The 12,458-nt window shown below is 38.4% G+C and overlaps 1 protein-coding gene across 1 annotated transcript in view; it reads right to left on the bottom strand.

Moving 5' to 3' along the window:
- LOC106057077 (carbohydrate sulfotransferase 5-like) overlaps positions 1 to 12,458 on the bottom strand; it is a 53,127-nt gene that overhangs the window by 1,966 nt on the left and 38,703 nt on the right. Inside the window, exons 4-8 of the mRNA XM_056024273.1 lie at positions 9,554 to 9,672; positions 7,379 to 7,467; positions 6,116 to 6,331; positions 4,673 to 4,920; positions 3,800 to 3,961 (exon numbers count right to left, since the gene is read on the bottom strand). Coding sequence (XP_055880248.1) covers positions 3,800 to 3,961; positions 4,673 to 4,920; positions 6,116 to 6,331; positions 7,379 to 7,467; positions 9,554 to 9,672 — 834 coding nt within the window. The remainder of the gene's footprint in view (positions 1 to 3,799; positions 3,962 to 4,672; positions 4,921 to 6,115; positions 6,332 to 7,378; positions 7,468 to 9,553; positions 9,673 to 12,458) is intronic.

Raw genomic sequence — 12,458 nt, 5'->3', positions numbered from 1 at the left:
CCGGGCATGCTACCCTGCCTCATAGTGGCGCCCGGGTGGAAACGATCGTAGGAGGAAACGATTAGGCCAAAGGGTAGCTAAACAAGACTCCCGTGGGGGTGCCTAAAGGGGTGCGAGAGCATCCTCATTGCACTGCGCGGAGTTGTAAAAAAGCTCCAACAACCTTGTCACAATCCAGGCGCTGTTCCTCAAGGAGCGGTTACATCAATGGCGTGTCCCGCACGGTTAGCCTGGTATAGAAAAGGAAAATGGCGAGGGTCTTAGTGTACGCGGCCTCTTACCACGAGTCTGACCCACCCGTCAGACAGAACAGTTTACACTGTTCTCATTCAGGCAGGTGAAAGAGAGCTCTTGTTCACTTTTGCTGGCATAGAGTTCCAAGAAGAAGAAGAAGAAGAGAACATGATCAGTACCGTTTTGTTCAAATCTCTTTTTGTGGTCACGTGGAGGAAAGTGGTCTCTGGGAGAATGCTTTCCTTCTTCTCCACATCTCCCTTAGGCCATTGAATTGTTAGAGGGCGCCACACAAGATCTGTCCACCGTCTTTCTCAAGCCCTCTCTGTCCTTTGCCTTGGATAGAACTTCATTCCCTGACAGGCCTGTTTATTCTTTGAAGCTGTTTTCCCATCGCTTTCTCGGTCTTTTTCTTCTTTTTTTCCTGGTACTGTCCCCTGAAGAAGGTCTTAGCCAGCCCTGAAGACCTTGTGATGTGGCCAAAGAGTTTGAGTTTACGTTTTGTTTTTACAGTGATAGCAGGACATCGTGGGGTCCAATAGTTGTAAAATATCCTGTTTGTAATCTTTTCATTCGTGATGCGGTCTTTGTAAGTGACACCAAGGAACTTTCTGTAGCATCTTAGTTCCATTGCTAGTATCCTCTTCTCGGTATGCCTCATCAAACTTCAGTTTAAATACTCAATTAACAAAATCCCAATCTCCGTCTGATACAAAGCTCAAAACAGGGGCGGACTAGGTATCAAAATCGGCCCTGGCATTACCATATAAACCGGCCCACAAATGGCATGTCATATATTTTCGGTGTGGGGGGGAGGGGTTTAACCGCTTCCGCAATTTATATGTATTTATATATATTTATATGTATTTATATATATTTATATGTGTGTGTATATGTAATTAATCTTCATTACATTCTTATCTTTCATTTTTTTAAACGTTTTTTCTACTCTAGAATAATCTCTTCCTATAATTATTGAAAGGTAGTACACACCGCCAAGGTACAGCTACAGCTAGGAAGTCTGGGGGAGCGCCGTAAGCTCCCCCAGTGTGGTCCGGGGCGAAGCCCCAGATCCAAGCATTATTTCCGTTACTTTAAGCTTTAAAAAATGCATATTCTGAGGTATCTACAATGCAATTAGCCTGCTACTCTTCCGCTAAAAAATCAAAAACTAAATCTTCTATTCACTGGAGTCAAGCGACTGGTAGAAAATGGTAAAATGCTTTACTTTTGTATTGGAAGGGGGTGGGAAAACCACAAAACCACTTTTGGCTACGTTCATGAAATTTGGTGACTGTAGTATTCTTAAGTTGGCTGCACTGGGGAAGTAAGTAAACTTTCCACTTCAGACAATGAGATCTGAGGCTAGTGATGGTTTGAATTCCTTCCCTCTCAGCTACGCCCATGTGTTTTATCATAGGTGTAAGCCTAATTCTATTCAAAATATATAAAGTTTGATAATGCATCGAAAAATGGATGTATACTTTCGTAGGCTTACATAATAGTATTCTATTTATAGATCTACTTGTATGTAGTTTGAAAACTATAAACACTACAATAGCAGCCTTTATGAGTTTCAAACTTTTTGGTATTACTTATAGATTACAGACGTTTCTTCAAAAAAAAAAATTAGGTCCTACGCATTTCACGTATCAATCAAGTCATGCATGTTGATCTGTGACTTAAAATATGCTAAATCATTGGTTTTCCTGCCTGACAACCCATTCCTTTAAAGTGGAATCACCACAAATACAAAACTAGGGGTCTATCGAGCCGTCATCCTCCTCTATATTGCTCTATGCCTCAGAAACATGGATAGTGTACAGTTAACATGCAAAGAAACTGAATCACTTCCACATGACATGTCTGTGAAAAATACTTAATGTCAAATGGCAAGAAAAAATATCAGATACTGAAGTCTTTCAAAGAGCGGGTCTGCAAAGCATCCACACACCCTGATGCAGTCCCAACTGCGATCGGCAGGACACGTATGCAGAATGCATCCCTAAACGACTCTTGTATGGCCAACTAAGCGAAGGAAAGCGCTCTTAAGGTGGTCAAAGATAACGTTTCAGGGACACCCTCAAAGCTTCTCTCTAAGGCGTTCAGCATAGACCCATCCACCTGGGAGACAGAGGCACATGACAGAGCATCATGACGTCGCGCTATGAAAACCGGCGCACAGGTTGCTGAGGAAAAGAGAACAAAGCTGGAAGAAGAAAAAACGCCAGAGAAGAAAAGCAAGGCCAATGACACTAGCTCCAGTTGGAATAGCCTGCCTAGTGTGCGGCCGAACATTCCGGGCTCACATAGGTCTCACCTGCCACACGAGGAGACATAAAACAGAAGTGCAAAGCCCTCATCCCCCTGGATGACAAAGTGGTCATAATCGAACTACGATGGACGAACTATATATATTCCTTTAAAAGATAAGAGAAAGCAGAACGGTTAGAGAGGTACTTCTAAATGTGAAAAGCTCTTACTTCGTCCTAGTACATTCTCAAAAACGAGATTTGTACATTAAAATATAAATGATTCTAAATCTCCTTTCATTAAATATCGGATGTGACAGCGCTATATAAATTATTGTAATAATTTTCATCATCAATAACTTCATACTAAGCATAATGATAAGTTTGCCGTTAATCACAACGGTATAAAATTGATTTAGATCTTGATTTATGTTTTAATTAAATAATATTTTTTTTGTAAGCCTTAAGTGTAGTATTTTGAGATCTATTTTATTACAAATAAAAAACAAGAAACTTCCTCTTTCTTTTCAAATCGCAGAAAGTAGAACTTTATACCCATATTGAGCTATGAATAAGTTTTGTGGTTTGCAATTTCGCGGCTGTGTGTATGTGTTTTGTTAAAGAGCTAATTGTCTCCCCTTTTGCCGCATTATATCAATGTTTTCTAACTTAACCTCTCCCATCCCTCTTTTTCGTTAACTTTCAATGGAACCATCAAAAGACGGGGGAGGGAAGGAGCAAAACAAAAATAGGAGTGCCATCAAAGGCCCATGCCAACCAGCAAAATGATCAGGCCAAACAGTCTCGAAGACATCAAAGTGCTGTTGAAGGCCATGCCGCTCATGCATAGAAGAAAGTACGGTCTAACGTTTTACAAATGATAATACGTACAGTGTATAGTGTAATTCTTAAAATTATATTCTTGTTGAATTTCAAACAAAATTAACTGTAATAATAATTTAAAAAAACAACAACAACAAGAAAACATGTTCGGGCCTTTGTGTCTTGCTGCTGTCACTTTTTTTTAAAGTTGTCTGCATTGAATTTTTTTTTTAGTCGCTACCAGACCGGCCCATTTGGTACCGGCCCATTTGCCCGTTTGCCCATATAGCCAGTCCGCCCCTGGCTCAAAAGCTAAAGTTAATCAGTCTAACAGCTCAGGGGCTTTCAATAACAATCCCTTGAAATATGTTTTATATTTTATTTTATTTTATAACTATATTTAGTTCCTTTTATGAATAATAATCATTGCACTGCCCCACGTGACGTGCACGTGACTTGCACGTGACTTGCACGTGACTTGCATATCTTACCTGCCGTTTTCCCGTTGACTTGCACAGCCTCATGTTGGGTCACTCTGTGCACATAGTCTCGGACAGAGGGCAGCATCGTCAGACCCACAAACTTGTACATAAGCTCAGTCGTTTGAAGGGGCTCTTGGGCCAGATCTTCGTATCTGACTGTCAAAATTTTACCTATTTAAAAAAGAGAGGAAGCAAGTAGAAAGTTTAAAAACAAACACAAACAAAAAAATAAAAAATATAAAACAAAAAAAATGTAGGATTAAAAAACAAAACAAAAAACTAACAAAAAGCAACAAAATCTTTCACTCTCTCTCTCTCTCTTTATATATATATATATATATATATATATATTATATTGTATTGTATTGTATTATATATTTACTGTATTATATTATATTATATTATATTATGTATATAAATAATGTATATAGTCAGAGACAGAGAAAGAGAGGACTCAGAAGAGTTTATACGACAACTAAAAGGAATGACTAATTATTTCCACTTAGAGATGAAAATATTGTAAAAATTGAGCATCAGAACTAGTGAAACCATGGTCAACATTCCAATTAGTATTTTAAAGTCTAGTTCTGTGTTTTAGCAATATACAATAGTCAGTTGTCATATTAACATATCTTTTTATGTATGAGAATGCTAAGCAAACCTAAATTCTATAGTGTCTCATGAAAGATCCAAATATTTGTGATAAAACTGGTGATTAATGAAAAGATAAACTGTGGTTAACAGATTGTGCAAGCTTAGGGCAAAAAATGTGACCAATTAAAAAAACAACAACTATCAATCACGATCGTCTGCTGAGTAATAGCGGCACCTTCGACATAGAAATAGTCTTTCAACCAGATCAAAAGAGTGCTCTCCCCTCACCTAAGTGCTTGTGCGATATCTCCCGAGAGATCACGATATCTTCGTGAATGCGCCGACAAAAGCTGGTAAAATTTTTATGCATCTCGCCAAACTGCTTGTTGTTGAAGTTCATTCGTGACAAGAGAATGCCTCGCGGGTCACGCACCAGATGGATTATCTTCAAGGCGGGTTCCCGCTGCAGATAGATGTCGACCTCAGCCATGCTCAGCCGGACTACCTTCTGCAAGACTACGCTGGCAATTTGGCATCTGGAAAGGTTGACATTAAGACATTGAGATTATCTAGAAGAATATAAGTGAAACATGTTGAGACTTACTTTTTTTTTTAAGCTCTCCATTTTATGATGATTGGACTAGAGGAAGGGTTCTTGGACTAGAGGAAGGGTTCTTGGACTAGAGGAAGGGTTCTTGGACTAGAGGAAGGGTTCTTGGACTAGAAGAAGGGTTCTTGGACTAGAAGAAAGGTTCTTGGACTAGAGGAAGAGTTCTTGGACTAGAGGAAGGGTTCTTGGACTAGAAGAAAGGTTCTTGGACTAGAGGAAGGGTTCTTGGACTAGAGGAAGGGTTCTTAAAGTGTTCTGACAGAGAGATGACGTTAAAATAAATAAAAGTAAAGGTCCCCACTTTCGGACCTTGCGATTTATTTGAGGGGTGGGGGGCTTTGATAAAAAGTTAGTCTGTTTCCTTCTCCTAGGTTAACAAGGGTGCTATGTGGCCAGCCCAATCACCAAAATAAAAGCCGAGACACGCACATACAGGAACAACATTATGCTCATATAGCATGCTCCATACGTTCTGTCTAAATGAAGCGAACAACCATGGCTTGTCCCATCCGACCGCACCGTTTCTCATAGGTGTTATATGAGTGTTGATGGCCCTCTCACTTTTAGTGGCGGTACACAGTACGAAATCGTAGGAATCCCTCGTGATCTCGTCTTCGGCCTCAGGAAGGAGGAATCCAAATGTGGTTCATGGAGTCATGTCTCACGGAATCAATGATTAAATGATCAACTAGTTGATGGGGAACCTCGGAACAGAGGGATCGGGGTGAAGAGCCATCTCTCATTCCTGACAACTAGGTAAAATACTTTCCTTTAGTAAAAGGTCAAAATAGGGCCCTTAATGGACACTCGCGTAGGTCCAAACTCTGCTGGGATTAGGGTAAGGGATAAAGTATGAGTTGAATGATCCTAAATTATTTTGAAAAAAAATATTACCTCCACTACTGGGTTAAAATGTCATGGTCAAATTCAAGAAGAACATTAAGACCTGTTCAAAACTTTTTTTTTTAGATTAGTTTGTCATTTTAGCTCTCGTGTTTATGTTTGTAGTGCTATCCCAGCGCCTTGAGCTTACATCATGTTTGTTAACACCACTCTATATATTAAATTATTATTAAATAATGTAACCAAGACATAGAAACACAGTACAGACCAGTACCAACCTGTTCCTTACATCAGCTATGCAGTCTTCAGTCATATTGACTATATTACTTCTACTCCTGCCTTGAAGACACCCTGCAAAGTCCTGACTGTGGTGGACGTTGGTCAGAAATTCTGTGTTGTACTTGCTGATATTACAATGAAACATGAAGTCAAGAAAGTCCAGCGGTGGAGGAATAAACGTTTTTGTTTTGCGCCAAAATGATTTGGTTCGAAACCTGAGGGAAAGGCAGAAGTGAACAACTGATAAAGAGCTCAACCAACTCATGAATAATCTAATACCTGTAACAATGTGTGCGCATTTTTTCAATCCCACACACACTTTCTTCATCAATAGAAAAAAGAAGACTTTTAAAAAAACAAAGCTTATTTAAGGGACAAAAAAAACGCTAATTATTGCAATTTATCTGAAAATTACAGGATTTAGCTGTCTTTCTTCTATAAAAAACAAAATTAATTAATTAGTACTAAATGATTAAACAATTGGTTAGTTTTTGGATTGATTCGAGTATCATCATGGACTATGAATAATTATGCAAAATTTCAACTTGATCTGAGAATGGGAAATAAAAAAGGGATTAAATCCATTCACACATCCACATCTCTAATTAAGTAGCATTTATTCCCCTTATTTCCATATCAAACAAAATAATTAATCACTAACAATAAATTTTTTTTTTTTTTTTTTATAGATTCATGTCTAGTCAGGTTTCGAGAATGGGAAATTGGAGAATAAAACATGTTCAAACTTTTTATCAGACAGACAGAGTGAGTTGATCTAAGCTTTTAAAAACTGATAACCAAAAGTCAAGAACTGAAAACCAAAGTAAAAAAACAAACTATGAGCCAAAATTCAAATAATGACAGCCACAGTAAAACACACAGAGAATCATTCATATCAAGCAGAGAATTGGCAAATAGTAGTAATGCCTGTTATGTTGTTGTTGTTTTTTTGTTAGAACGTCGTGCTTATAGCCATTTTTGTATATATTTTTTTTTTCAATGACAAATGATATTTCTTATTTTTCAAATATTTTTTTTTTCCCATAAATTTCTTCTTCATTTGTTTTTTGGGTTACATTCCCTATAATCTTATTGCCCTATAACCTTATTGCCCTATAACATTACAATAATTTTTCATTTCTTCTTTTGTATTCGGTGTTTTTTCCCCTTTACTTCACCATCAAGATTTTATACACAATATCCATTGTGTTGTTCTGTTGATGTCTCATTGACCCGAATGCTCCATCATCTCGTAAGCTTACCTAAGCTCAAAACTTCTGTCTTTCCTTGGCACATAGTAATCCCACAGGTAGAGAAGAGGCTCGTAAACGTAGAAGACGTCTGGGTGAGCCTGGGGAAACAAGCTTTTGATGTCATTCACTGGAACCAATAGTAGAACACATGCTAACACAGGTCTTTGAGAACAAAGGTTATAATAGAAGACAATGGCTTGATTTCGTGATAGCAGACGATGTAATGGAAGACAACAAGATGATTCTGTGAGAGCAGACGATGTAATGGAAGACAACGAGATGATTCAGTGACAGCAGACGATGTAATGGAAGACAACAAGATGATTCTGTGAGAGCAGACGATGTAATGGAAGACAACAAGATGATTCAGTGACAGCAGACGATGTAATGGAAGACAACAAGATGATTCTGTGACAGCAGACGATGTAATGGAAGACAACGAGATGATTCTGTGAGAGCAGACGATGTAATGGAAGACAACGAGATGATTCTGTGAGAGCAGACGATGTAATGGAAGACAACAAGATGATTCTGTGAGAGCAGACGATGTAATGGAAGACAACAAGATGATTCTGTGAGAGCAGACGATGTAATGGAAGACAACGAGATGATTCTGTGAGAGCAGACGATGTAATGGAAGACAACAAGATGATTCTGTGAGAGCAGACGATGTAATGGAAGACAACGAAATGATTCAGTGACAGCAGACGATGTAATGGAAGACAACGAGATGATTCTGTGAGAGCAGACGATGTAATGGAAGACAACAAGATGATTCTGTGAGAGCAGACGATGTAATGGAAGACAACGAGATGATTCTGTGAGAGCAGACGATGTAATGGAAGACAACAAGATGATTCTGTGAGAGCAGACGATGTAATGGAAGACAACAAGATGATTCTGTGATAGCAGACGATGTAATGGAAGACAACAAGATGATTCTGTGAGAGCAGACGATGTAATGGAAGACAACAAGATGATTCTGTGAGAGCAGACGATGTAATGGAAGACAACAAGATGATTCTGTGAGAGCAGACGATGTAATGGAAGACAACAAGATGATTCTGTGAGAGCAGACGATGTAATGGAAGACAACAAGATGATTCTGTGAGAGCAGACGATGTAATGGAAGACAACAAGATGATTCTGTGAGAGCAGACGATGTAATGGAAGACAACAAGATGATTCTGTGAGAGCAGACGATGTAATGGAAGACAACAAGATGATTCTGTGAGAGCAGACGATGTAATGGAAGACAACAAGATGATTCTGTGAGAGCAGACGATGTAATGGAAGACAACAAGATGATTCTGTGAGAGCAGACGATGTAATGGAAGACAACAAGATGATTCTGTGAGAGCAGACGATGTAATGGAAGACAACAAGATGATTCTGTGATAGCAGACGATGTAATGGAAGACAACGAGATGATTCTGTGAGAGCAGACGATGTAATGGAAGACAACGAGATGATTCTGTGAGAGCAGACGATGTAATGGAAGACAACGAGATGATTCAGTGACAGCAGACGATTCAGAGCATTAATTTTAAATCTCTGATTCAAATTTATCAAAACATCGAAAAACTATCAGCCATTGCTAAAAAATGTGCCATTGTGGTTCTATATTTGCTGCTGTATCTCAGAATATTGCACTCCTCTTAAATCAACGATTTGAAGCCTCGGCATCATATTTTACAACGGTGTCTGAACATTTTGTATCTGTTAGTCAAAATGAGAATGAAAGTATCGATCTAGCTTCTCAAATACTTTCACATAGATATCTCGTGGATTTCGAACATAGTTTTGAACATAATTCATTGATTATCTGACATAAAAACATTGCAACCACCTGTCAATGTTGTAGATATGCCCAGGCTTCATCTCACTTATTCAAAGCCCTATAGCATATACAGAAATTGTTGAAACTATTTGAAAGTGAAATACGATTGGTTTAATGACATTTTGGGGAGAAACCTCTGTTCCAAACCTCACAGTCTCTTTTTTTCTTAAAAACACACATCATCAAATGCCTGCAGATGATTCCCAGAGCCAATCAAAACCTTCTTAACAACTACACTAATCGAACAGTCAATGATTCATCTCAAGTGGTAAACATTTAGAAAGAAGTGAGTTCTGCACATACAAAATGTATCAATTGGACACACACACACACACACAAAATACCTGCAGAAGATCTCCACAAAAAGTTGAGCCACTGCGCATGTAGCTCAAAACTATGACCTTGGTTCGAGGGGAAACATGCTTGTACTGCTTGGGCTCAAGGCTACTTGACCAGCTTGGCTCTATAAGTCAGAAGAGAAGAAAAAAAAAGGAAAGGTTATAAAAAATCATCCCTTTTACTTGATTAAGTAAACTAATTGCCTTTTTTTTTGCTTGTTACCTACTATAGACATAGTGTGTCACCATTTCTTAAGAAACCCCAAAGTTTATAGATCTATATGATTTAAGAATGTGAAAGCCCCGGGGCATAATTTTTATGGAGGCCCCTAAACTTTTTTTTTTTAAAGCTTTATTAAAAATCGAATTATTAATAAAACAAATATACTAATAATAATAATAAAGCATCTATATATAATTCTCTTCACGGTTCAGCCATTCCTGACACCACCAAGAAGTCATGGAAATATCATTCTTTTATTTTTGCAAGTGGGACTAGAGTTACCCCACGTATTTTTAGCGGCGAAAAAAAGAAGGGAGGGGGGGGGGAGAACAAGTAGTATTCACCCGTCACTAAATAGCTGGGCCAAACTGAGCAATTGTAGGGCCCTATGCGAAATGGATTTCGCGGGGTCCAGTTTGGATAAGGATACGGATAATAAGTGAAAATTAAGAGTTTGTATTAGAAAATAAATTCTTCTTTGCATTTTATTCATTCTTTACCACGTACAGAATTACTTTATAAGCCTTGCGTGTAGCGAAGTCATACAGTATATCATAAAAATTCTTTTTCCTACATAGATTACGCTCAGTAGCAAGAATTACCAAATGTTTCAATCTATCTTCGAGAATTGTTGACCTCAAGTAATTCTTCATTAGTTTGAGGGCGAGAAGCTACTTTCCACAATGACGGGTATTGTATAATAACCGTTTTTTTTATCGCGCGTAGGATTGGCGTTTTCCATATTTAATGACACCCCAAAATGAAAAATTTTGTCTAAATTTCAGGAGATTTTTATGAGTTTTCAAAAAATGTTATTTAATTTCAGGAGACTCTCAGGATTTTTACGTATATTTTGCAAATTTCAGTAGATTTCCAAGAGCTCCTGGTAAATCAGGAGGCCGCGGAAAATCTTTTATAAGTTATAAAATGGTTTAATTTAATAATTACGCCTAGGATTAGCGTGGGACCAATGAAAGTGCGGGGCCCAGTGCGGTCGCATAAGTCGCAGTGCCCTAAAGCGGCACTGCAAAATAGCGGCGTATGCTACGCCGTGGGTCGACTACTGACATAATAAAAAAAAAAGAGAGTACCTGTGAATTAAATTAAATTTTTCTTCATTAAAAATATACAATTATTTAATATGCATAGTTTAGAAGCAAAATATGTAAATTTGTAGGGTTTACACAATGAAGGAAATCCGGAGTACAAGAATACAAGAATACAAGCACACTATAGGCGAAAGCCCTACAATCACCACATATATTTGCCAGCTGTAATATTTAAAGTATTGTCTGTAAAAAATCGAGAAAAAAAAATTTCATGTAAACTTGCTGACAAGTCGAAATATGGTTTTTGTGACTATTCTGGGGGCCACTTTCTTGTGGCTGTAGCCACGTCCTCCCTCCCTTAAATCTGGCCTTGGTACATGTATTTGTTTACATGTGAGCTGTCGCTCCCAGAGCTTTTTTAAAAATGTATTTTTATTTTTTAAAATTACTTTTATAGGCTAGTGCTAAGCTGTATGCTCGCACTTCCGTCTACTTCTATGTTAGGTTTATATGGGTTATGACCGGGCTCTATAAATTGAAGGGATGCTGCAGTTCCTGCGGCCTTTACCTATGTGGACCACTGGTCAGTGGGTGGTCAGCGGCGTGATTTAGAAAGTTTTTTGTTGTAGTTCTCTGTTTGGACTGCCTGTGATAATTCCTGCTGCTGCAGGAAGTTGTTACTTCTGCTGTTGTTTCAACCTGCTGCTGTTTATGATTTGTTGTTAGGTTTAGATGAGATGTTGTATTTTGCATATATCAGGTTTGGTAGAGTTTTTTTTCGTGATTTATTGAGTTTATTTTGTGGTCGGGGTTAGCCTATACACTTTACTATTGATTTTATTTTGTTTATGTATTAATATTATAAAGTGTGTTTTGTTTTGTGGTATAAATTAAATTCGTTTCGTTATTTTTATTAGTTGTGTTGTGTTATCTGGTTGCTTAGGTGACTCTAGCCCAGTGGTCTTAGACTGAGGTACACCTGTATACTGTTTAAAACGTATTGTTAACATTTAGCTTTAGGCCTCTCTGGGAGGTGCTGTGGCTGAGCGCTAAAGCGCTTAACTGCCAAACCAGGGTCCCGGGTTCGAATCCTGCCGAAGACTGGGATTTTTATCTCGGGATCTTTGGGCACCTCTGAGTCCGCCCAGCTCTAATGGGTACCTGACATTAGTTGAGGAAAAGTACAGGCGGTTGTTCGTTGTGCTGACCACAGGACACTTTCGTAAACCGTAGGCCACAGAAACAGATGACCTTTACAACATCTGCCCACAAGGTCCGAAAGGGGAACTTTACTTTTTTTTTTACTAGGCCTCGCCAGACCGATATATATATATACAACTTCATACATTTCAAAGAGTAGGGAATGAAGCACTATTTTATCTCCTGGGTGGGTGAATGAACGTGTTTGAGTGATCGAATGTTTCATTGCAGGATTGAATGACTTTTTTTTTATTAGCCTAAACGAATGGGTGACATTTTCATAATTTGATTGTCAGACAGCGAAAGAACTTGTTTTTTTCATGGTCAGGAAGGATCATAATTGGTTTCAGTTCCACGACAACATTGAGGGCGTATAGTTCCTATTGTCTCATTAGGTCAAGATGGAGAGGCTCAGGGATGAACTCTAGCGGCGGAGATC

The sequence above is a fragment of the Biomphalaria glabrata genome, chromosome 3 (genome assembly GCF_947242115.1).
Source record: "Biomphalaria glabrata chromosome 3, xgBioGlab47.1, whole genome shotgun sequence".
NCBI lineage: Eukaryota > Metazoa > Mollusca > Gastropoda > Planorbidae > Biomphalaria > Biomphalaria glabrata.
This window is presented reverse-complemented; position numbering and strand designations above follow the sequence as displayed.